General features: G+C 54.2%; 2 protein-coding genes and 1 non-coding gene across 5 annotated transcripts; all 3 read left to right on the top strand.

Annotated features, from left to right (window-relative positions):
* The first annotated feature begins 508 nt into the window (after positions 1-508).
* LOC105482096 (nucleophosmin/nucleoplasmin 2) lies at positions 509-18,514 on the top strand. Of its 2 annotated transcripts, none has more exons than XM_011742040.3 (9): positions 509-931; positions 1,524-1,614; positions 1,744-1,829; positions 1,959-2,084; positions 9,197-9,290; positions 10,159-10,325; positions 10,560-10,594; positions 12,527-12,560; positions 17,589-18,514. In XM_011742040.3, exons 1-9 carry the CDS (start codon positions 908-910, stop codon positions 17,844-17,846), a joined length of 915 nt encoding a protein of 304 aa, XP_011740342.1. In that variant the 5' UTR covers positions 509-907; the 3' UTR covers positions 17,847-18,514. The 2 variants fall into 2 exon arrangements, with proteins under 2 accessions (XP_011740342.1, XP_011740343.1); XM_011742041.3 differs by lacking the exon at positions 17,589-18,514 and adding an exon at positions 12,670-12,929 and having other exon boundaries at positions 518-931.
* LOC112426718 (small nucleolar RNA U13) lies at positions 8,378-8,480 on the top strand. Its single transcript, XR_003018125.1, has one exon. It is a non-coding gene; the product is annotated as a small nucleolar RNA U13 (small nucleolar RNA).
* Positions 18,515-18,536: 22 nt separating the features above from the next.
* Positions 18,537-24,854, top strand: LOC105482098 (fibroblast growth factor 17). Of its 2 annotated transcripts, XM_011742048.2 has the most exons (5): positions 18,537-19,071; positions 19,253-19,289; positions 22,198-22,375; positions 22,611-22,717; positions 24,031-24,854. In XM_011742048.2, the coding sequence occupies exons 1-5, from the start codon at positions 19,037-19,039 to the stop codon at positions 24,322-24,324; spliced, it is 651 nt and encodes a 216-aa protein (XP_011740350.1). In that variant the 5' UTR covers positions 18,537-19,036; the 3' UTR covers positions 24,325-24,854. The 2 variants fall into 2 exon arrangements, with proteins under 2 accessions (XP_011740350.1, XP_011740348.2); XM_011742046.2 differs by lacking the exons at positions 18,537-19,071; positions 19,253-19,289 and having other exon boundaries at positions 21,706-22,375.
* Positions 24,855-24,891: the final 37 nt, after the last annotated feature.

The following is a 24,891-nucleotide window of genomic DNA, read 5'->3' as shown; positions in this document are numbered from 1 at the left end:
AATCACCGTTTGTTGAGTGAATACTTGAACGTCTGTGCATGGCATGCATGTGCCTGCAATTTGCTCATCTTTACCACACACTTGGCTGCAATGGCTGTCACCTCCAGTAGGCCCCCTGCCAAGGACAGAGATTTCAGGGACAGTCAAGGAGACTGGAACTGCTCAGCTGAGGACAGGGAGCCTAGGGGGCCCTGGCAGGCCCCCAAGCCTCTCCTGGGTTGTCCTGGCCAATTCACAGGGAGGTTGACCCCAGCTCCCAGGAATAAAAGATTCTGACCTCTCCGTAGCAATGAGCCCCTGCCCCAGAGGTGTGCGGGAGATCCCTGGTTATCTGAGGTGTCTCCAGGGTATATCCGCTGAAACCCCCCCTTCTCTTCACTGCCTACTGAGCCTGGGACCCGCTGCTGGTCACGTGCTTGGCCCTGTAGCGTCGCTAGCCGTGCTCCCCAGTGTGCTCCCCGCCCCCTGCCGCGGAGCCTCCCTGCTCCCCTCCCCACCCCACCTGCAGGCTGTGGCTCTCCGCGGGAGATCTCACCGTTCTGGAGACAGGGCTCGCTCTCTCTCATTGGAGACTGGAAGGACGGGCTGTCTGGGCCTTAGGAAAGGCCCACGCTGTATAAGGCATAGGGAAAGGCAAGGAAGAAAGGCAACGAACAAGGAGCGCTTCTAACTGCCGCTTCCTGCCAGCTGCAGGCCTCCCTTCCTAAGTTGGGCTAAGGTTTCCTCTCCGTGGGCTGGGGAGGGGTCGCCAGTAGGCCTCGGCGGGTCCTCTTTGGCTCGGACAGCGGTTCTCACGAAGGGTCCTGGGCCGGCATCATCAGTTTCACCTGGGAACCGGTTAGAAAAGCAAATTCCCTCGGCCCCACCCAGACCCACGCCAAGGGCAGCTGTGGAGTGGGGCGCAGCGATGCGCACATTAACAGCCCTCCAGGTGATTCTACCGCGCAGAGGAGGAAACAATGGGAGAAGGGAAGGGGAGAGGCAGGCGGCTTCTTTGCGGCTGATTGGACACCTGCCCTTCCCCTTCCAAGGCTTCTTAGCCCGGCCTTGGGCAGCAGCCCTCCGGCCAGCGGGGATGAGGTTGCGCTGCGCTCCGGGAGCGCCAATGGCGTGACTGGCCCCGCGCGAAGCAGCGACAGTAAGGCTGAGTGGGGGGAGCTGGGACCTAAGCCGCGCGCACACCCCTTTCTCTGCGCCTGGTGGAGGTGCACAGAGGCTTTTGAGTTAGGCCCAAGCGCAGCCAGGTGACCTCCCCGCGGGCTTTCAAGCCTGGGCTCGGTGGACAGCTCCCTCTCGCGTGAGTCCGGCGGTCCTCTCCGCGCCCGGCCGAGCCCCGGGCTGCGCGCCCCGCTGGGAGGTGGGTACTCGTCCTCCAGGAGTTGGCGGTGAGCCCTTGACCGTGGCGGGCGCTCTCCAGCCGCGAGCGACGCCTCAGTATCTGCCGATGCCTGCCGGCCTCTGGCATCCTCCAGTCGAGGGTCAGGGTCAGGGAGCAAGGCCTCACGCGGGCGCCCTCCTTGCAGCTGCCCGGCCACCCTGCTTCTCCGCCCGCAGCCATGAATCTCAGTAGCGCCAGCAGCACGGAGGAAAAGGCAGTGACGACCGTGCTCTGGGGTGAGTGGGAACTCAGGCTACTTCCCAGAGCCACGCCCCACCTCCGGTGCGCGGCAGCTTGGGGCCCAGGTGAGCCCCTCCCTCGGGAACGAATAGAGGGCCCCACTTCCCTCCCTTTCTCCTCCGCAGGCTGCGAACTCAGTCAGGAGAGGCGGACTTGGACCTTCAGACCCCAGCTGGAGGGGAAGCAGAACTGCAGGCTGTTGCTTCATACGGTCGGTGTTCCCAAAAGAGGGGAGGAGGATGGAGTCCGGAGACTTTCTGGTCCCAACAGAGGACTATGGGTTTCTCCCGTCTGCCCTCAGGGTGATGAGGGGCCTCTGTCTATTTTCAAACCCGCGCAGATTTGCTTGGGAGAGAAAGCCAAAGAAGAGATGCATCGCGTGGAGATCCTGCCCCCAGCAAACCAGGAGGACAAGAAGATGCAGCCGGTCACCATTGCCTCGCTCCAGGCCTCAGTCCTCCCCATGGTGGGCCTTTCCCTGCTGGCAGGAAAACTGCTGCCAGCCCCAGCCTCACCCTCACCCTCACCCTTGGGTGGGGATGGACACACACGAGGGTTCATTCACCCTACAGAAGTGAGCCATGCCAGGGAGGTAGCACAGCCCATGCAGAAAGCTGGGGTCCAGCCCAGCTCACCCCTTCCTAGAGCTGTGTGACCTTAGGCAAGTTAAGCTGTCTGCAAAAATTACACTTTAAATCAGGGGTCCCCAACCACCGGGCCAAGGACCAGAATCTGTCTGTGGCCTGTTAGGAGCCCGCGGCACAGCAGGAGGTGAGCAGCCAGCTAGCCAGCATTACCCCTGAGCCCCGCCTCCCATCAGATCAGAGTGGCATTAGATTCTCAGAGGAGCATGAACCCTATTGTAAGCTGTGCGTGCAAGGGGTCTAGGTTGCATGCTTCTTATAAGAATCGATTGCCTGATCTGAGGTGGAGCAGTTTCATCCCAAAACCACCCCCTACTCCCACCCCATCCATGCAAAAATTGTCTTCGAGGAAACCGTTCCCTGGTGCTAAAAAGGTTGGAGACTGCTGCTTTAAACCATTCACTGCTAGTAACAGGAACATGGTCGATCTACATATTGGTTGTGTATCCAGAAATTCTGTAGTTTCTAATAATTCGTCTCAAGTTTTCTATGCATATAATAATTGAATAATGGCAGTTTTTCCTTTTCTTTCTTTTTTTTTTTTTTTTTTTGAGATGGAGTCTCACTCTGTCACCCAGGCTGGAGCACAATGGTGCGATCTCAGCTCACTGCAACCCCCGCCTCCCAGGTTCAAGCAATTCTCCCGTCTTAGCCTCCCAAGTAGCTGGGATTACAGGCATGTTCCACTACGTCCGGCTAATTTTTTTATTTTTAGTAGAGATGGGGTTTTGCCATGTTGGTCAGGCTGGTCTCAAACTCCTGACCTCAGGTGATGTACCTACCTTGGCCTCCCAAAGTGCTGGGATTACAGGCATGAGCCACCACACCCAGCCAACCCGTCTTTTTTCCCATGCCCATATCTGATCTACCAGCAGTCCTGTCATCTCTGCCTCCATCTTATACCCCGATGGACCACATCTCATCATCTTCCCTGCTACTCCGGTATAGGTGACAGTTGTCTGTGGCTCCATTCTAATTGCTGGGCCTTCCTACCATCACATGGTCCCCTGTAGTCTATTCCAGGGTAGGCAAACTAGAGAGCTTGAATCTAGCCCGCTGCCTGTTTTTGTAAGTAGTTTTACTGGGAACACAGCCACACTCATTCATTTGTACCCTGTCCATGGCTGCTTTTCCTCCATAACAGCAGATTTGAGTAGTCTCCATGGAGACCATATGGTTTGCAAGCCTAAAATATTACCTTCTGGCTCTTTACAGAAAGTTTCCTGGTCTGTGCTCCACATAGTTGCCAAAAAGATCTTTTTTTTTTTTTTTTTTTTTTGAGACAGAGTCTCGCTCTGACACCCAGGCTGGAGTGCAGTGGCGCAATCTCGGCTCACTGCAACCTCCACCTCCCTAGTAGCTGGGACAACAGGAGCTCCCCACCACACCCAGCTGAGGTGGTGGTGGTGGTGGTGGTGGTTTTGTATTTTTAGTAAAGATGGGGTTTCACCATGTTGGCCAGGCTGGTCTTGAACTTCTGACCTCAAGTCATCCACTTGCCTTGGCCTCCCAAAGTGCTGGGATTACAGGCGTGAGCCACTGTGCCTGGCCAAAAAGATCCTTTTAAACACAGGTCAGATCATGTGGCTTCTCCACTAGAACACTTAAGTCATGGCTCTCTCTCACTTAGAATAAGAGCCCAGAGTGTATTACGGCCTGCTTCGGAGCCTTTGTGTTCTGGCCTCAGCTACCTCTCTGTTTCAGATGTGTTTTATGTCTTATGTTCCAGGTATGTATCTTTTACACAGTATGTAGCTAGATTTTGTTCTAGCTGGCCAGTATAGTCTGTATTCATTGCAATTGCTGATGGAATTGGATTTGTGGCATGTACTTTGTACCCCTACTTTCTTTGCTTTTTTATTTTCTTCTCCTTTTCCTATAATTTATGAGATTAATTAAAGTTTCTTTTCCCCTTCTCACTGGTTTGGAAGTCATAGAATCTCATTCTAATTTTTTACTGGTTATCTTTAATTTTTTTAACAATCATGCATGACTCAAAGTTTAAAATTAATGTTTTATTTCCTCCCAGACAATCCAAGGAGGTTTTCTGATTCTCCTCTTTTTATTTTTTTATTTTCGAAATGGAGTCTCACTCTGTTGCCCAGACTAGATTGCAGTGGTACAATCTTGGCTCACTGCAACCTCCACCTCCGAGGTTCAGGTGATTCTCCTGCCTCAGCCTCCCGAGTAGCTGGGATTACAGGTATGCACCACGATGCCCAGCTAATTTTTGTGTTTTTAGTACAGACAGGGTTTCACCATGTTGGCCAGGCTGGTCTTGAACTCCTGACCTCAGGTGATCTGCCTGCCTTGGCCTCCCAAAGTTCTGGGATTATAGGTGTGAACCACCGCACCTGGCCTGATTCTCATCTTTTTATTAATTAATTAATTTATTTATTTATTTTTTGAGATGGAGTCTTGCTCTGTCACCCAGGCTGGAGTGCAGTGGCTGGATCTCAGCTCACTGCACGCTCCGCCTCCCGGGTTTACGCCATTCTCCTGCCTCAGCCTCCCGAGTAGCTGGGACTACAGGCACCCGCCACCTCGCCTGGCTAGTTTTTTGTATTTTTTAGTAGAGACGGGGTTTCACCGTGTTAGCCAGGATGGTCTCCATCTCCTGACCTCGTGATCCACCCATCTCGGCCTCCCAAAGTGCTGGGATTACAGGCTTGAGCCACCGCGCCCAGCCGGTGATTCTCATCTTTTTAACTTCAATATTATTATCTAGTGTTCTAGCTCCAACTTGTCAACTTGCTCAACACTACTCATTACTAGTACTATTGTATTTTCCAGTTAATTCTTAGGTAGGTTTACTTTGTTTACCAGTGAGTTTGGTTACCACTGCTTCTTGCACCCACTTCTTCCTTCTTGATTTAATTTATCTTTTTTAGAAACACACTTTAGTGAGCCTGAGAATAGTAAACTTACTCAGGCTTTGTCTGGAAATATCATGATTATGCCCTCATTCCTTCACGATGGTTTGACTGTGTATATAATTCTAGGTCGAGAGTTTCCTTCAGCTTTGAAGCTGTTCTATTCTGGTTCCCAATGTTGCTGTTGAAATCCTCAATCTGTCTGATTATTTCCTTTTTGGAGATGTCTTTCCTTTCTGGTTTATTTTAAGGCAATGTCTTTTGTTTTTATTTTCTTTTTATTTATTTATTTTTTTTTTGAGATGGAGTCTCGCTCTGTCGCCCAGGCTGGAGTGCAGTGGCCTGATCTCAGCTCACTGCAAGCTCCGCCTCCCGGGTTCACGCCATTCTCCTGCCTCAGCCTCCCGAATAGCTGGGACTACAGGCGCCCGCCACCTCGCCCGGCTAGTTTTTTGTTTTTTTTGTTTGTTTGTTTGTTTTTTGTTTTTTTTGAGACGGAGTCTCGCTCTGCCGCCCAGGCTGGAGTGCAGTGGCCGGATCTCAGCTCACTGCAAGCTCCGCCTCCCGGGTTCACGCCATTCTCCTGCCTCAGCCTCCCGAGTAGCTGGGACTACAGGCGCCCGCCACCTCGCCCGGCTAGTTTTTTGTATTTTTTAGTAGAGACGGGGTTTCACCGTGTTAGCCAGGATGGTCTCGATCTCCTGACCTCGTGATCCGCCCGTCTCGGCCTCCCAAAGTGCTGGGATTACAGGCTTGAGCCACCGCGCCCGGCCAGTTTTTTGTATTTTTTAGTAGAGACGGGGTTTCACCGTGTTAGCCAGGATGGTCTTGATCTCCTGACCTCGTGATCCGCCCGTCTCAGCCTCCCAAAGTGCTGGGATTCCAGGCTTGAGCCACTGCACCCGGTCGTTTTTATTTTCTATAGTTTTACCATGATATGTTAAGGTGTAGATTTATTTTTATTTATCTGTTCAGGACTTAGGTTTTCAGGTATGAGGATCTATGTCTTTGATCAATTCTGGAAAATTCTTGGTTGTTTTCCCTTTGAATATTGACTGTCTTCCAGTCTCTCGAGTTCCTTTTCCAATTAGATATATGTTGGGCCTTCTCACTCTGTCCCCCGTGTTAGCTTTTCTTTCATGTTTCTTTAAATCTCTCCCTCTGTGCCTTATATTTGGTAATTCCTTCACAGTATTGTTGATCATACTAATTCTGCTTCTGCTGCTTTATTCTTCTTTTTAATCATTTGTTGAGGTTTTCTTTTGTTTTTGTTTTAAAAAAGACAAGGTCTTGCTCTGTTGCCCAGGTTGGAGTGCAATGGCCTGATCATGGCTCACTGCAGCCTCAAACTCCTGGGCTCAAGTGATCCTCCCCTTCAGCCTCCTGAGTAGCTGGGACTACAGGCACAAGCCATCATGCCCGGCTATTATTATTTTTTTTGTAGAGCTGGAGTCTCACTATGTTATCCAGACTGGTTTCTAAATTCTGACCTCAAGCGATCCTCCCACCTTGGCCTCTCAAAGCGCTGGGATTATAGGCATGAGTCACCACGCCCATCCTCAGCTTCCGGTTTTTTATATCTAGAAAGCTGCATTTGGTTCTTTTTCTTGTTCATAATGTCTTGTTCTTATGATAATGATTCCTACTTTTACATTTACTTGGTTTTAAACTTATATATATATATACACACACACACACACACATACATATTTGTGTATATACATGTTTTAGAGACAAGATCTTGCTCTGTCTCCCGGTCTGGAGTGCAGTGGTGCAATCATAGCTCACTGCAGTCTTGAACTTCTGAGTTCAAGCCATCTTCCTGCCTCAGCCTCCCGAGTAGCCTGGGCTACAGGCATGCACCACCACACCCAGCTTTATCTGATATTTTTTTAGATTGGGGTTCTAAGGTCTTGGTTGGGCTAGTCTGCAGTCACTTGATTTCTTTCTGTTGACTCTAGCTGGATTGTTTCTTGTATGTTTTGTAATTTTATACGGTGAGCTCATCTTTAGTTTATTTTGTTGTTTTCCAAAAGAATTCGATGTGGCCTGAGTTTGGAGAGTGTCCCAACAGAGTGGTTTCGTGTTTGCTTCTGCCATTTACCTCAGGAATATCATAAGCTTGGGATTTTCTATACATTTCTTGGCTTGGCAGTACTCACTGAGTAAATTCAGACCCCGTAAGTGAGAGGCGCAGCTGTGGGTCGTGGGCTCTCACTGGAGGCTTCTTTTATTTCCATTCATGCTTCCTTGTTAGCTTCCTTTTATGGTGGCTAGGGTTTTGATTTTTCTTTTTCATTTTCGAGGGGAAGAGGGCTGGTTTGGGCTTTTTAGTCTGCAATCCTCAACACTTACCTTGGGCCTTTTACTAAGGGTACAGCCCTTGTGGGTCCTAGCCTCCCCATGGTGGTCTCAGCTGCAACTCTCCTTCTCGCCTGAGCCCGAGGCCTTGTCTCCTGTCTGTGAGGTTTTTTGTGTTGCTTTGTTGTATTTTTTAAAGACAGAGTCTCGTTCTGTCGCCCAGGCTGGCATGCAGTGGCACAATCTCGGCTCACTGCAACCTCTGCTTCCTGGGTTCAAGCAGTTCTCCTGCCTCAGCCCCCTGAGTAGCTGGGATTACAGGTGTGCACCACCATACCTGGCTAATTTTTGTATTTTTAGTAGAAACAGGGTTTCACCATATTGGCCAGGCTGGTCTCAAACTTCTAATCTCAAGTTATCCGCCTGCCTCAGCCTCCCAAAGTGCTGGGATTACGGGCATGAGCCACCGTGCCTGGCCTGTGTGTGAGCTCTGAAGTGAAAAGTCCTGGCTATTTTCAGGCCCATTTCCCTTCAGTTGCTGCACACCAGCTCCTGTACCCGCCTCTCTTCATTTCTTTTTTCTTTTCTTTTCTTTTTTTTTTTTTTGGAGACAGAGTCTCGCTCTGTCGCCCAGGCTGGAGTGCGGTGGCGCGATCTCAGCTCACCGCAAGCTCCACCTCCCGGGTTCATGCCATTCTCCTGCCTCAGCCTTCCAAGTAGGTGGGACTACAGGTGCCCACCACCACGTCTGGCTAATTTTTTGTATTTTTAGTAGAGACAGGGTTTCACTGTGTTAGCCAGGATGGTCTCAGTCTCCTGACCTCGTGATCCACCCACCTCGGCCTCCCAAAGTGCTGGGATTACAGGTGTGAGCCACTTCGCCCAGCCAAAACCTTTATTATGTATATCCATACATTATGCATAAGACAAAAGTACCATAGAGGCTCTTGTCATTTAAAAGTGTGATGATTGGGGTTTCACACTTGTGCATAAGATGTGCCTCCCACAAACCTGGTTACGAGTTGGCACATTACCTGTCTGATGTGAAAAAAGAAAGTAGTACTGTACATAAAATCGTGAATCTGCTTTCTCATTTGATGAGTGTCTCAGTCTGCCCAAGTTGCTATAACAAAATACCACAGACTGGAGGGCTTTAGCAACAGACGTTTTCTCACAGTTCTGGAGGCTTGAGGTCTGAGATCAGGGGGCCGGCATGGTTGGGTTCTGGTAAGGGTCCTCTCCCTGGGTTGCAGATGGCAGCCTTCTTGCTATGTGTTCACATGTGGGGCAGGAGAGTGGAGAGAAAGAGAGTGAGTGAGTTCTCTAGTGTCTCTTACTATAAAGGTACTAGTTCTATCATGAGGGTCCCGCCCTCATGACCCCAAACCTAATGACCTCCCAAGGCCCCCATTTCTAAATACTATCACAGTGGAGAATAGGGCTTCAACGTAGGAATTTGGAGGATGGGGGAACAGCTGTAATTTAGCCCATAGCAATCAGACTTCCCTATCGACAGCTGCCTTTCAGCTTGGAGGCCCATCTGTGAGCCTAGCAAGAATGGGATTACCAGGTTCAGATTCTTGGACAGAGCCCACCTCAGCAGGGGGGTACAGGGCTGAGAACACAGTAAGGTCCACACAATCCATGAGTAGTGTGTAGGGTTTGGGGATGGAAATCAACTCAGTATTTCTGCCTGAGGCCAGCCCCCGAGAGGTGCCAGGCCTAAGTGGCCCTCTCTTCTCTGCTTCCTCCCGCTGCAGGTCACCATGGTAGGAGTGCAGCTTTCTCCCCCAGTTACTTTCCAACTCCGGGCTGGCTCAGGACCCGTGTTCCTCTGTGGCCAGGAACGTTATGGTAAGTCAGAACCCGGGCTCAGGAAGGTCTGAGAGTACCGTGCCAGGCAGGGGCTCGAGATATACTAGCTATTCAAACCCTGGAGGGATTCTTGAGTTTTGGGAGAAAATCCACAAAGGCAACATCACGACCAGCAGCCTGGACTGGAAGGCAAGGGCGCTGGTCCCTGTTCTTCTTTACCCGCTATGACCTCTGTAGGCTGCAGCCCCTCGCTTGTAAACTTCAAAGAGCAGTTGTGAAGAATAAATGGGATATTCAGGAAAAGTACTCAGCGTAATACCCCGTACTAGGGAGCCACTGTTCAGGATGTGGCTGCTGCAGTGATGCAGACCACAGCAACGCGGACTGTAGCAATGCAGCATGATGCTGACTCCTTCAAAATCCCTTCAACTGGCCCTCTTTTCTGTATGATTATGCCTCATTCATAATTATGATTATGCTAAAAAGCCTTGGCAGGTCCCACTTGTCTTAGGATAAAGTTTCAGTTCATTAGCTATTTGCTTTAGATTCTTTCCCCTTCTCCCTCCTCTTCCTCCCCCACTCTGCCTACCTTTAGCCTTGACCCCAGCCCTTGCCAATATGAATCCCCCTCCTACCCAGCCACAGCCACTTCCCCTGCCCTCTTTCTACCACCCCAGCCCTCTGGAGGGCTTTCCTAGACCCCCTACCCTACCCTGGCCCCCACTGTCAAGAGGGCCAGAAAGGGTGCCGCCCTGTACAGGTGGCAGGCAGGTAACCACTGTTAACTCCAGACTAGGATTCCTCCAGGGCAGTGCTTGGAGCAACATGGATCACAGAATGGGAGGTGGGCATCGAGATTCTGTAACTCTGAAGCTGTGCCCTTGCCCCCTTTCCCATGCTATCACAGAAGCATCAGACCTAACCTGGGAGGAGGAGGAGGAGGAAGAAGGGGAGGAGGAGGAAGAAGAGGAGGAAGATGATGAGGATGAGGATGCAGATGTATCTCTGGAGGAGGAAAGCCCTGTCAAACAAGTCAAAAGGCTGGTGCCCCAGAAGCAGACGAGCGTGGCTAAGGTGGGGGAAGGAGTGTGGCTGTTTGGAAGGAAGTGGTGCCCCTACAGAAGCACCTCAGAGGGATGGGCCACCGGGAGCCTGGGCCAGCCTCCCAAGCTGAGTGTGCAGGATGGGCCAAGGCCACCTTGGCTAGTTCTGGCCAGGTGCTCAGCGGGAACCTTGTGGACCTTGGGAATCTGTTCTGGCTCTGGACTTTGTCCTAACTCTCCTAATAAACTGTTTTTTGGTTCCCAGAAAAAAAAGCTGGAAAAAGAACAAGAGGAAACAAGGTAACTCTTCCTACCTGTTAAATTAGCCGAAGTCTCTTAGCTGAGATATACAGTGTTAGAATACTGTGCTGTTGGCATGTGCGCGTACAAATGTACACACGGTGCATATACCTGCACACGCAGGCACACGGGTATGGAAGTTCTGGAGGGTGGCATCACCTTTCTGGAAAAGCATTATAACATTCTTATCTTGGGACCTAATTCCACTGAAGGCAATTCCTTCCACAGAATTCCATCCAAAATTCAGGGGAAATTATCTGCACTAAGATATTTCTCATGGCTGGGCACAGTGGCTCGTGCCTGTAATCCCGGCACTTTGGGATGCCAAGGCAGGCGGATCACTTGAGATCAGGAGCTCGAGACTAGCTTGGTCAACATGATGAAACCCTGTGTTTACTAAAAATACAAAAATTAGCCAGGCCTGGTGGCGTGCCTGTAATTCCAACTACTCAGGAGGCTGAGGCATGAGAATTGCTTGAGCCCAGGGAAAAGTTGCAGTGAGCCGAGATTGTGCCACGGCACTCCAGCCTGGATGACACAGCGAGACTCAGTCTCAAAAAACAAAATTAAAAAAAGATGCTTATCATGGCATTATTCAAATAGTGAAAAAATGGAAGCATTCTAAATGTCTACCAATGTAACAATTGACTAAACTACATCTCTTTTCTCAATGGAATATTAATAATGCTTATGAAAAATATAGCAACCTGGAAAGTATGTGTATGGTTTTGGTTTATTTGTTTAATGAGACAGGGTTTTGCTCTGCCACCCAAGCTGGAGTGTGATGGCACAATCATGGCTCACTGCAGCCTTCACTTCCTGGGCTCAAGTGATCCTCCCACCTCAGCTTTCCAAGTAGCTAGGACTATAGGCACGTGCCACTATGCATGGCTAACTTTTAAGTTTTGTGTAGAGACAGGGTCTTTGTTGCCCAAGCTGATCTCAAACTCCTGGCCTCACACAATCCTCCTGCCTCAGCCTCCCAAACCACTGGAATTACAAGTGTGAACTCTGCACCTGACAAGAATATTGATAGTTCATAGAGCAGGATATAAAGTCATTTTTATTTTATTTCACACATTTTTTTTTAAGAGTTTGACCAGGCTGGGCATGGTGGCTCACACCTGTAATTCCAGCACTTTGGGAAGTCAAGGTGGGAGACTCACTTGAGGTCAGGAGTTCAAGACCAGCCTTGCCAACATAGCAAAACCCTGTCTCTACTGAAAATACAAAATTTAGCTGGGCGTGGTGGCATGTGCCTGTAATCTCAGCTACTCAGGAGGCTGAGGCAGGAGAATTACTTAAACCTGGAATGCGAAGGATGCAGTGAGCCAAGATCACACCACTGCACTCCAGCCTGGGCAACACAGCAAGACTCCATCTCAAAAAAAAAAAAAGTTTGACCAAAAAAAAATAATAACCCTGAAAGAAAATACACCAGAATGTTTAGTGTGGGCAGTAAAGAAAACTCTAACTAACGTATTTTCTTGTCTATTTGCTATATTTTGTACAAAATGGTTAATATTTTATAATGAAAAAGACATTTGTGGGCCAGGTGTGGTGGTGCACACCTGCAGTCCCAGCTACTCAGGAGGCTGAGGCAGGAGGATCACTTGAGCCCAGGAGGCTGCAGTGAGCTGTGATGGTGTCACTGTACTGTAGCCTGGGCAACAGAGCCAGACTCCATCTCAAAAACAAAACAAAACAAAAGACATTTGTGATAACCAAATGAAGATAGAAGCCTAAGGAAAACACATGTGCGTGTGCATGCACACACGCACACCCCTTTGTTTAAAGAGTCCGAGTGGTCCCCAGGAGAAGCAGCCAGGCTTGCTTTCCAGGGTGGGCACTGGGAGGGCCCCGCCACGGGTCTGGAGCTGAGCTCTCTCCCTGACCCCCATCCCACTCCTGCTCCACTCCACCCTGTTGCAGAGCCAGCGTTAGAGACAAGAGCCCTGCGAAAAAGGTGAGTAGGACCGGGGGCTGTGGCCCCTGAGACAGGCGGGTATTTTCTGGGGGGGCTGCCTGGTATGGAGAAGGGAATGGGACCCTGGAGCCCTGCCTTCCCTCCACAGGCCAAAGCCACAGCCAGACCCAAGAAGCCAGGATTCAAGAAATGAGGGGCCACGCTTTGGGGGCCACAGTGCAAAGTGGGCCTTCCCTGGACTGTGCTGCGGGCACAGGGTGCCCCTGCCCGGACCCTCCATCTGTGTCTGAATGTGACAGCGGTGTTGTAGGGGCAACATGAGAGCCCCTCACCCCCAACTCTCCGCTTTCAGGAGAGCCCCAGTGAAGAGCCCCACCTCGGGGTCACAATAAAGTTGCCTAGTCAGGACTTCCCTTCTCTTCCCTGGAGCCGGCCTCCTTGTCCGCGGCGCCAGCCCAAGTGCCCGGCAGAGGGCAGCCTTGAACCAGTGCACCCGGGCCCTGAGGTCATACCCGCCTCGCTGTACCCAGCCCCCGCGGCTTGAGCCTGCTGTGTCCCTCCTTCTCGGCACCCCCAATTCTCCCCCAGTGGCAAGGGAAGAGCCTAGAGTCTGCCTTCTGCTGAGCTGAGTGTCAGGTGGATTTGCAGCCCGCACACTCCCTCTGGGCAGGGCTAGGTTTATAGGCACCCAAGGGCTACAGAGGCTCAAGCTACCAGAAAGGGCCTTGCCCTAGGGGGCCAGTGCCCACGGTCTTCTCCCGACCATACTCCTGTCAGGCAGCTACTGTGTGCAGAGCATCTATAGGGACCTCAGGGACATGCATTCTTCCTGCTTGCTTCTGTTAGGGGCCAGCTCTTACAGGCACCTCCCGCGTGTGCAGATCTGGGTCAGGCAGGAGCCAGAGGCCCGCACCCTCAAGGAAACCTTTGAGGTGGGGTAGACGGGATGAGCTTTACAGAGGCACCAAGCCCCACATGCTATCAAGCCGGCCTCAGTCAAGCATAGGGGCGAGGTCAAGAGGACTGGAAAATGGGGTGGGGGACCCCCACCCTCTCCCCGGTGTGCAGAGGGCACTCTGGAGGACTGTTCAGACGTGGGTGACGCTGGCGCAGTCCCTGGAGCAGGCAAACACACAGATGGGCCTCCCACTCGGGGTTATCCATGTAGCGCCTCTGCTGGCTTCTCCCTGCCCCTCCCCAGCACCCTCAGGGGCCAGGCCTGAAGTGAACCAGTGGGGAGCTGGTCCTGCCATCCTGCCTAGGATCCCCAGGTATGGGGCCCAGGAGGTCGGAGCTCTTTGAACACCTGCCTGGGAAAGTCAACAGCCAGGCTGGGGCCTCCTGTCCAGCTATAGCTTCTCTTGAGACCAGAGACAGAGGTAGTAGAGGGCAGGGTGGTATTCATTTTTTTTTTTTTTCATTTTTTTAGAGACAGGGTCTCACTTTGTCGCCCAGGCTGGAGGGCAGTGGCACAGTCTTAGCTCACGGCAGCCTCGACCTCCTGGGCTCAAGCAATCCTCCCACCTCAGTCTCCCAAAGAGCTTGGAACTACAGGTGCGAGCCACCACACCACAATGAATTTTAAATTTTTTTGTAGAGACAGGGGGTCTTGTTATGTTGCCCAGGCTGGTCTCCAACTCCTGGGCTCAAGAGATCCTCCCGCCTCGGCCTCCCAAAGTGCTGGGATTACAGATGTGAGCCACCGCGCCCGCCCAGGGTGGCATTCTCCCTGCATGTTTCCTACCCCCATGAGATGGATGTGGGTGCTGTCCCGCCCTCCAACAAACAGACAAGCCACTAACTTCAGGTCACCCAGAGTCCCACCCTCCAACAAGGGGACAAACTACTAACTTCAGGTCGTCCAGAGAGTGACGTGGGGGACTGCTCCATGTGGGCAGCTGGTGCTTTTCGAACTTGGTTTCATCCACAGTGACCCGGGGTAGACAAACCCAGCTCCTCACCTTCAAGTCACTTACAGTTTAGGGAAACAAAACCCAACACAGTCATTTCAGTTACTGGCCGGTGTTTTGAAGGGAGTGGAACAGGTGAATTTGGGGGGCAGGGGGAAGCAGTTTGGCGAGAAGGTCTCCTGGAGGAGGCAATGGACAAGAAGGGGCCAATGGACTTCATAAGGAGCTGGCAGAGGACGTCCCTGGGAACAGGAGCACAGCATGCAAAAGGTCCAAGGCAGACACCTACTTGAAGGGGGATCGCTGCAGTGACAGCTGCTAATACCCACGACCCACTCCTTTAATCCTCATAACCGTGCCTTAAGGGGATTGTGATTGGCTCCATTTCTTTTTTTTTTTTTAATTTTTTTTAGAAACTGGGTCATACTCTGTCACCCAGGTTGGAGTGCAGTGGCGCAATCATGGCTCACTGCAGCCCAGAACTCTGGGTTCCACCTATATCCTCCCGCTTCAGCCCCCTCAAGTAGCTGGGAATACAGGGACACACCACCACACCCAGCTCATTTTTTAACATTTTTGTAGAGACGGGGGTCTCACTATATGGCCCCGGCTGGTCTCAAACTCCTGACATCAAGCTATCCTTCTACCTCGGCTGCCCAAAGTGCTGGGATTACAGGTGTGAGCCACCACACCTGGCCCAGCAGCATTTCTCAGATGAGGAAAGTGTGGCACAGAGAGGTTAGACAAGTTGCCCCAAGGTGACACGGCTGGCAGAGGAGCCAGGGAGTCCGGCCCCAGAGCCCTGGATTTTGACCACTCTGCTGATGGGAGGGAGGCATGAGCCGGTGCACAGTTTACGAAGTCTTGTAAACTGAGAGCAGGAGTTAGAAGTCAGTCAACCATGTAATGGTAGTCCTCAAGGGACAGCCAGGCCTCTCTACAGCCAAGCATGTATTTGGCCCCAAGCAGATAAACCAGTGATCACTCGATTTTGATTTGCAAGCAGGCAGTAGGAAATAAACTGCAAAGGTGGAGGCCGGGTGCTGTGGGTCACGCCTGTAATCCCAGCACTTTGGGAGGCCGAGGTGGGTGGATCACCTGAGGTCGGGAGTTCGAGACCAGCCTGACCAACATGGAGAAACCCCGTCTCTATTAAAAATACAAAATTAGCCAGGCGTGGTGGTGGGCACCTGTAATCCCAGCTACTCAGGAGGCTGAGGCAGGAGAATCACTTGAACCTGGGAAACGGAGGTTACGGTGAGCTGAGATCATACCATTGCACTCCAGCCTGGACAACAAGAATGAAACTCCGGTCTCAAAAAAAAAAATTGCAAAAATTCCATCCTCCTTGCTAGAGCGCCCTTTGCCCTCTGCCCTTCACCCTTCCCCTGCCCCAACGCTTCTGTTTTTCAGCAGGAAGAGGGTGGGCTGGGCTCAAGCAGGTGGTGGCAAGTGGCTGACCTGCAGGTGGGCTCTGTGTTTGCACCAGCTGGGCTGTTAGGAGAGGCAGGCGTGAGACGACCCCAGCTGGGGGGTGTTGAACTTGGCACTAGGGGGTGGGGATTAACCACAGCAGCCCAGGCTACTTCTCAGTTCCCTTATCACCTCCTGAACGCCACCCCCCCAGCAATGAATGTTAATAAACTCCACCCTTCTTCACTCCCCCTTACCCCCAGCTCACTCCAGTCAAAGGAGAAAGTCTGACAGTTTAGGTCAACTGAGGCTAAACCACAAAACGGGCCCCTGCCCCCATTCTTGTGGCACTTGTTGCGTTTCTGCGAGTCCTTTATCTCAGCTGATGTGGATGGCGGTGGTTTTGACAGCATCCCTGGTAGTAGCCATTTCCTTTTTATAAACTGGGACCTGAAATCAGAGAAGTGAAGGGACTTGCCACAGGTCACACAGCATATAAGGACCAGGGCAAGGTGGGGGTGATAAAATCAAGGGCTCCATGCTGCCTCCCCACTCAGGGCCCACCACTGGCTTCCCCATGGGCGTAAAGGAGCACACCAAGTTAGAAGGCCAGGCTTGCAGGTGCCCAACCGGAAGGGACAAGGAGCCACAGCTGTCTTGCCTATGACACAGGGCATCCAGCCATGCCCAGAGCTAACCCCCTGGCTAAGCTCCGAGGCCCAGCTTGTCTGCTGGCATCTGTTACCATGGAGACCCAGGCTGGCCTGAGGGCTGGCCAGTGACAGCAGGCCCTGTCCCCATGGATAGAAACCAGGTGCTTGGGCTCAGAGGCCTTGAGTGGCTCCCACTGTCCCCATGGCCAGTAAGTCCCGACAGCATAAATTGGAACCCTCACCCAACTTTTGCCCCCAGCTGACACCTCCACCCTGGAACCCAAGGCCTGAGCTGTCCCCTCCACGTGTCTGTGCTCTCTTTAATGCCCTGCCTGGGGGTTGGGAGCTGGTGAGGATGTGGATGTGAGGTTGAAGGTTTCTCAGGGAATGAGCCAGAGCTGCCCGAAGAGGCAGAGTGTAACCCAGACTGCAGATGATGGGAAGAACGCGGAACGAAAGTGACCCGAAGGATCCACAGGGGGAAAGCAGAGAGGTGGGCACGTGGGCACCTGGTGCCTTGTCCCAGCCATGCCACCAGCTAGCTGTGAGGCTTTGGGCGAGTCCCTTGCCCTCTCTGGCTCTCATCCAAGGAATGAGGAAGTTGGAACAAATGATGAATCCCTAAGACCCCTTCTAGCTTTGACGTTCTTTGAGTTTCATTCCAAATCCCCGGACTCTCCCTGGTAAGCAAGGCCAGGGCTCGCCCACCCTCCCCACACAAGCTCAGGCTGCACCCACTCCTGGGCTGGGTCCCCGAGGAAGAGCCTGTGGAGAGGAGAGCCCGGAGCTGCCTGCACTGGTCAGTGCATGGGGGCAGGGGTGGCAGACCACTTTGTGGATTGATGGAGCTCAGGAAGGTGAGAAGGAACCCACAGGTGAGAGTTTCGCCCCCCTGGTCATCTCTTTAGGTAAATAAATCCACATCCGCCACTTCCCCTTCCCTTCCCACCCTGGGCGCGCAGAGAACTCCAGGGAGCCCAGAGCTGGGGCCTGAGCTCTGCTCACTCACAGTGGGTCTTCCCTCAGAGATCCCCAAGCAGACCCCCAGGCCCTCCTATCTTCTGCAGTCACCATCATCCACTTTTCTGTAGGGAGGGAACAGCATGGAGCTCTCTGTTCACCAGTCTCCAGGACCTCGGATTCCACCTTTAATCCTGAAAACCCAGGAAGGCTTCTGTGTCCCTACAATGAAGCAGGTTTGGGGCTGGATCTGGAGGGTGGCAACTCAAACCATGCAGAACAGAAGAAGGATGGACTTTTCCATTCTGGCTATTCCATTCACTAGCTGGGCCATTCTGAGCAAACACCTCCCAGTGTGCCTCAGTTTTCTCATCGGCAAAATGGGCTAGTCCCTGGCATTGTACCGAGCAATGTGGGACCGGAGGTCAGGGGAAGAGGCTGGTAGGCACTTCATCCCAGGCAGCTGCTCAGGAACACGGGACACAGGGAGGGGACTCTGAGCTGCTCCTAGCTCAGAGAGGCTCCAGGGACAGGCACTGGGAGGAAGGGGATGCAGAATGGTGAGTGGAGCTGGGTCTCGGAACACAGACCTCTTGAAGTCTGCTGTGTGCTGATTTCACACTAAACCCCCAACACCCTGAGGCATTCCTGTCCTCATTTCTCAGATGGAACTACAGAAGCCCAAGGAAAAGGGGCTTAGGCCAGGACACCCAGCTCTTCTCTGAGTCTCTGTCTCAGGCCAGCTTTTGCACCTCTCCATTGGGATTTTCCTAGACCTCCATCTATACCTGCCAACCCACCTCTGACCCCCAATCTGTTGCGCCCAGTATTTGCTGCTGGTCAGGACAGACTTAACCCCTCCTTCCCAGCAATCAGCTGCTCCAAGCCAAGCCCACCCCTGCCCCCTGGAGGGAGGCTCCTCCTTTTAAGGCTGCTTCTGGGAATTTCCACTCCTGAGCCAGAACCAGAGACCCCAGCCCCGCTTGACACCTGCAGCTCACCCTTGGGGAGGTGGGGCACCAGACCTGAGGGCAGGAGACTGGGGAGGTGGGGCACCAGACCTGAGGGCAGGAGACTGGGGAGGTGGGGCACCAGACCTGAGGGCAGGAGACGCAGACCCGGAGAGGGGAGGAGGGGCTCCCCCTCCCTTGCCTGCCACACATCGAGTTTGCCTGCGTCGAGTTTGGCCAGTCTGTGAGGGTCAGAAATAGAGCGGGAGACAGCAGGGCCACCTCCTTCAGGAGGCCCCCACTGCTCCATCTCTGCACTGGGTGGCCCAGGAGAGACTGGCAGCCCAGAGGGCACAGCGCGCACGCCCCCACCCGCATCTGCTTTGCAGCCTCACTGGCCAGGAAGGTGGACACCTCATACCTCAGTCTCCCAATTACGCCCTCCTCCTCCCCCTCCTCCTCCCTCTTTTTTCTCCTCCTCCTCCTCCCCTTTCTCTTCTCCTCGCCCCCCTGAAAACCTGTGGCTCGGAGAGACCTTGGCTTCTCTGGGACTCTACCCCTGGGGACTTCCCACATCTGCTCCTGAGCTTGGGGGCAGGGGGGCAACCGCCTGAGGAACCTCTCCAGCGATGGGAGCCGCCCGCCTGCTGCCCAACCTCACTCTGTAAGTGTGCTACCTCTCCCACTGGAGTTTTGTTGCCATTTCCAGCCTCAGGGCAGCCCTCCTCTTCCCGGGACTCCCACGCGTGCGTGTGCGGGGCTGGCAGGACGGGGGCGGGGGCCTGGGTGCACCCTAGGCTTGTGGCTGGCACCCACACCTGGGCTTACCTCCTGTCCCCGCACAGGTGCTTACAGCTGCTGATTCTCTGCTGTCAAACTCAGGTAGGCAGGCGTTCCCACCGGCTTTCCCCCAGTTTTCCCACCCCACCTAACCAGGGCGGGTGCAGGCTCCTTTCAGGTGGACAGAGGCAGAGTCTGGCCTCTCCCTGGGTCCAGGAGGCACTGAGGTTTGGAGGGGAGTGAGCCTTTGATGGGGAGGGCAAGGAAGGGGGCCGACTGAGGTTTTATCTCTGTCCTCCCTCTGAGGACCCTCCCCACTTCCCCTGGGTCTCTGCTCCTCTCCCTCCCTCTCCACCGGGTTCCCCCAGAAGGCTAAGTGCGTGGGCACTCCGGACTTGAGGGATGGAGCCTGGAGCGGTTGGAAGCGGGTGGAGGTGATGGCTCAGGTGAGGCTTGGGTTTGCCAGTACCTGAAAGGACAGGTTTTGATGCAAAACCACTCATATGTCCCTCTCGCCACCCCACTCCCATCAGTACGGATGCCCAGTGTGGGGTTCTCGTGAGCATGTCCGGAATGCCTCGCCAGGGTGAGGTGACTCCTCACCTGGAGGGCACAGAGGTCAAGCCCAAAGAGGTTTGTTGGGGACGGGATGCAGGGTTTGCTTCTCCACACTTCCCCCACCCCAAGTCGGCCCCCCACCTCCCTCCATGCACACCTCCCACCCCCAAGTCTCAGCCCCCAGTGCGAGGCTTGCTCCCTTTTTTGTGATCCTCCATAAAAGTGCAGCTATTAAAATGCACTGGTCCAGAACCGCTCTGGGGCGAGATCGCTTGGCTTTCCCAGGCCAGAGGCCCGCTTCTCTTCATATCCAGTGGGGACTTTTTTTGAAGGTAAATGCCTTTTCTCTGGGAGAGGGAAAGGGGCAGCCTTTGAAGCAGTGGGGGGGTGGGAGAGGGAGAGACAACTCCCCCCCCCTTCCTTCCCCCTTTTGCTCCAGCCCCGTTCCAGGCCTTTTGCTTCACACATCCAGGGGGAGCCAGAAGAAAGCCCCCAGCCTGGCTGGGAGGGGGCTGGGGGTGGGCCCAACCTGTTCTGGAGGGGAACTAGCACAATGGTGCGGCTGGCCGGGCGTTTATGGCCTGGCTGAGGCCCCATTCAGGACTCAGGGAAGGTGGCAAAGCGGTCCTTTCCCCCTTGAAGTGCCCCCTCACCCCCCTGGGAGGGGGGGCCAGCAGGCCGGACCACAGCCATGCTTGAGGGGCTGTCTGACAAGCAGCTGTCTGCAGTGGTGGAAGGGGAGGTCCTCCCGCAGCGGGAACATGAAAGGGACAGGCTAGGTCCCGCGGGGAGAGGGACTTGTGGGTTGTGGGCTGTGGGGGGGCGTGGGGCTGCCTTTGTGAAAGGCTTGAAGGGGACAAGGAAAGGAGGGGGCTTCGGGGGGGCGCTCTCTGCTCCTGACCTGGAACAGACTGCCAGAGGAGGCCGTCGGCCAAGAGGGGCGGAGGGCCTGAACCTGGGCCAGGAGGCGGGACTGGGACAGGCAGGACCCCACCCCCTGGAAGGGAGGCCAGGGAGGGGCAGGCTGGGCAGGTCCCCCACCCCAAATGCTCCAGGGTGGGGCAAGGGGCAGGTCTTGCAGAGGCTGAGCAAAGGCTGCTCTATGGGGAGCTGCAATTGGAAATGAGCAATGGTGCACAGGAAGTGTGAACCCTGCGCAGGTTAAACATCCAGCTCTGAGAGCTGCTCCCTCATTCCCCCTGCCTCAAAGGTGATATTTCCCACCCCCTCCCTAGGAGAGAGTAGCCCCTAACAGATGCTGATCTGGGTCTAGCTCTGTCCAGATGGCTGAGGTTGGGCCTGGGATAAAGGTGGAATTAGGGATTTGGGGCAGGGGATAGGAAAAGCTGTCCCAGCACAGGCAGCAGCATCCAGGTAGAGAGAGAAGCAACAGAAAAGGTGCATTCTCCTGCCAGAGCTGAGGCTGCTGCCAGCAGCCAGGAAACCTAGCCCGGGTCGCACCTTGCAGGATGGAGAGGAGGAAGTACTCTGAGTCTCTCCCACTTAGCCTTACAGATGGTTAAGGAGAGACCTAGCTGGGAGGCGGTACTCCTCCTGGCTTTGCACAGTGTGTGGGGGGAAATGGTTCCTCTCCCCCAACCCAAAGGGGAAGCAGGTGGGCGGGCGCATCCCACCAACTGGCCGGGAGCCTCTGTTACATTGTGGCTAAGGAGCCGCCTGGCAAGGGCAGCCACTGGGCCACTGCTGATAGTGCCTGTCCTCTTGGTGCTGCCTCTGCCTCCCTCTGCTAAGGAGGCACTTTGCCTGCCTGTTCTCCCATAGTGCCCAGCCCCAGCTCCAGCCCATAGAGGAGGGAGGAACGCTGGAAGGGCCCTGAGCACCAGGGGGCGAGGCCAGGGAGAAGATGGGTATGAGCTCAGGATTCCACGGTTAGTGCTTCGAAGAAATGCTCACGGGACCCTGCAGGAGCTTTCAGAGTCCCCCACATGCTCTCTGGTGACCCTAACTCGCAGCACCATCTGTTCTGGCCAGTGGAGAGGATGAGGAAGGAATCTGGTTGTCCTGGCTAATGGAGCATGTCCCTGGAGTTCTGGGGGAGATGACAGGCTCTGGTCTAAGAGGCGGGGACAGCGGTTCTGTCCCTAATGAGCTGTGTGCCCTGTGCACCTCCTTCATAGAATATGAGGATGGGATAGAACCCCGAGGGCTCTTTCCAGCTCCCAGAATCCTGATTCCAGGGCTGTGTTCTGTCAATAAGTGTCCCCCAGCCTGGGCAGACCCCAGTCCCTTCTGTAAGGTAGACGCAAAGCCAAGAAGTTATGACCGGCTCACCCAGGAGCCTGGGAAGGTTATGGCCACATGCCCACTTCACTCTGCAGGACAACTGGCCTGTCCCCAATACATTCACCTCCTCACCCCTCTCCCTTGGATGGACCAGTGGTGGTGTCACCCAAAGCAAATTGACACTATTTTTCCCTTGGTAACCGCAAAGGGGGAGAATCACCCGTCTCCTAATTTTAACCAGTACGTGAGGGACCAGGGCGCCATGACCGACCAGCTGAGCAGGCGGCAGATCCGCGAGTACCAGCTCTACAGCCGGACCAGTGGCAAGCACGTGCAGGTCACCGGGCGTCGCATCTCCGCCACTGCTGAGGACGGCAACAAGTTTGGTGAGAGCTGGCCCTCCCCCCAGGCCACCCACACCTCCACTCTGCCTCACTTCCGCCCTGCCTCACCTCCTGGTCCATCCCCAGATCCTGTGTCAGGGCTGAGGGCCCCAAGGGCCTGAGCGTCCCCAACCCCTTCGCCTGAGTCTGGAGGTCAGTGTGGCTGGGTGGTCCCCTGCCGTAGCCATAGGCTGGCAGCCCTGATGGACGGAGGTCTTTCTCCCCTTCCCCACCACAGCCAAGCTCATAGTGGAGACGGACACATTTGGCAGCCGAGTTCGCATCAAAGGGGCTGAGAGCGAGAAGTACATCTGTATGAACAAGAGGGGCAAGCTCATCGGGAAGGTGAGGCTGGGAGACTGGAAACAGTAACAGAGAGTCAGCCCTACTGGGGTGGGGACATATAAGGCATCAAGCTCCCCTCTCTCCTCTGAGCCACACCCTCCTGTGTAAAGACTTCCCATCCGACTCTCAGCCCGCCCACCCTCTCTGGTTTCTTTATTTTATTTTAGAGTCCGGGTCTTGCTCTGCTACCTAGGCTGGAGTGCAGTGGCACAATCATAGCCCACTGCAGCTTCAAACTCCTGGGCTCAAGCAATCCTCTCGCCTCAGCCTCTGAAGTAGTAGCTGGCACATGCCCAGCTAATTTTTTTTTTTTTTTTTTTTTTTTGGTACAGATAGGGCCTCACTATGTTGCCCTGGCTGGTCTCAAACTCATGGGCTGAAGCGATCCTCCCACCTCAACCTCCCAAAGTGCTGGGATTACAGGCGTGAGCCACTGAGCCTGGTCTAGTTTCTCTATTTAAATGAGTCCCTGGGACTCTATTAGCCCTCTGAGGGGACTGGCAAGCCATTGGGATCTGCGGGGCTGATGTCAGGAGTATTTCTCCAGCAGGCATCAGTAGGAGTTTAGCATCTACCTGACACTGCAGCCTCTGGGTGGAGGACTAAAGGCTGTTGAGGGTGGAAAGTGGGGCACAGATGTAAGACAGGAACTCCCCCAAGTTCAGTGGGGCCAGTGGGCTCCAGCTAGCAAGACAGACACTAAGCAGCTGCTCCTGTAACTGAAGCGCACAGTGGCCCAGTCCTGCTGGGTGGGAGAATTCCACTTGGTTTGAAACCAGGCAATCCCATCTTCCCATTCGGCTGTTGCTGACCAAATGACCTCTGGTTTGCTTATCTTTGTCAAGTCTCAGGCTTCTTGTCTGTAGAAATGGGCACAGACCCCTGACTGCTGACAGGGTGGGATGGGTGGCCACGCTGGCACCCTTCTTTCTTCTCATTGGAGGCTGCTGCCTCCTCTCCCATGCTCAGCAGCACCACTCACCTAGGCTCCATGAGCATTTCAGTGCTAAGGGCCCAGGCATGCTGGGAACTGCTGCAGGACCTTGATCTTCACCTGCATCTCAGAAAGCTGAGGCCCAGCCTAGTACAGGACGGCTAAATGACAAGCCTGCAACTCAGATCCACAAAGCCTGTTCGCGTTGGCCACGGTTGCCTCTCTAACTAGGATGCCATCTCACCAGGCAGAGTTCCCTGGGTTCACGGCCCTGTTGTTCCCGTTGTCCCTCCTCAGTCGTCCAACATAGGCCCTAAGGGCAACACCCCAGACCAGGGTAGGTGGCCAAATGCCCTTCCTGTCCTTGCTTCTCCCGCAGCCCAGCGGGAAGAGCAAAGACTGCGTGTTCACGGAGATCGTGCTGGAGAACAACTACACGGCCTTCCAGAACGCCCGGCACGAGGGCTGGTTCATGGCCTTCACGAGGCAGGGGCGGCCCCGCCAGGCTTCCCGCAGCCGCCAGAACCAGCGCGAGGCCCACTTCATCAAGCGCCTCTACCAGGGCCAGCTGCCCTTCCCTAACCATGCCGAGAAGCAGAAGCAGTTCGAGTTTGTGGGCTCCGCCCCCACCCGCCGGACCAAGCGCACGCGGCGGCCCCAGCCCCTCACGTAGTCTGGGAGGCAGGGGGCAGCAGCCCCTGGGCGCCTCCCCACCCCCCTCCCTTCTTAATCCAAGGACTGGGCTGGGGTGGCTGGAGGGGAGCCAGATCCCCCAGGAAGGACCCTGAGGGCCGCCAAACATCCGAGCCCCTAGCTGGGAAGGGGCAGGCCAGTGCCCCAGGGGCGGCTGGTACAGCACCCCCTTCCCGGACGGGTGGCAGGCTCTGGAGAGGAACTGAGTGTCACCCTGATCTCAGGCTGCCAGCCTCTGCCGGCCTCCCAGCCGGGCTCCTGAAGCCCGCTGAAAGGTCAGCGACTGGAGGCCTTGCAGACAACTGTCTGGAGGTGGCTGTCCTCAAAATCTGCTCCACGGATCTCCCTCAGTCTGCCCCCAGCCCCCAAACTCCTCCTGGCCAGACTGTAGGAAGGGACTTTTGTTTGTTTGTTTGTTTCAGGAAAACAGAGGGACAGAGAGAGAGAGGAAAATAGAGGGTTGGCCACTCCTCACATTCCACGACCCAGGCCTGCACCCCACCCCCAACTCCCAGCCCCGGAATAAAACCATTTTCCTGCAAATAGG

Source organism: Macaca nemestrina, chromosome 8, assembly GCF_043159975.1.
Source record: "Macaca nemestrina isolate mMacNem1 chromosome 8, mMacNem.hap1, whole genome shotgun sequence".
Taxonomy (NCBI): Eukaryota; Metazoa; Chordata; class Mammalia; order Primates; family Cercopithecidae; genus Macaca; species Macaca nemestrina.
The sequence above is the reverse complement of the archived record's forward strand: the minus strand, read 5'-3'. Positions and strand labels throughout refer to the sequence as shown.

What these genes read in the sequence shown, in the direction of transcription:
- LOC105482096 (XM_011742040.3), top strand. Translation starts at nt 908, where the DNA reads ATGCGCACATTAACAGCCCTCCAG. An exon ending in AGTGACGACCGTGCTCTGGG is followed by an intron (nt 1,615 to 1,743) that starts GTGAGTGGGAAC and finishes TCTCCTCCGCAG; the next exon opens with GCTGCGAACTCAGTCAGGAG. An exon ending in AGGCCTCAGTCCTCCCCATG is followed by an intron (nt 2,085 to 9,196) that starts GTGGGCCTTTCC and finishes CTCCCGCTGCAG; the next exon opens with GTCACCATGGTAGGAGTGCA.
- LOC105482098 (XM_011742046.2), top strand. Translation starts at nt 21,775, where the DNA reads ATGGAGCATGTCCCTGGAGTTCTGGGGGAGATGACAGGCTCTGGTCTA. An exon ending in TGAGGACGGCAACAAGTTTG is followed by an intron (nt 22,376 to 22,610) that starts GTGAGAGCTGGC and finishes TCCCCACCACAG; the next exon opens with CCAAGCTCATAGTGGAGACG. An exon ending in GGGGCAAGCTCATCGGGAAG is followed by an intron (nt 22,718 to 24,030) that starts GTGAGGCTGGGA and finishes CTTCTCCCGCAG; the next exon opens with CCCAGCGGGAAGAGCAAAGA.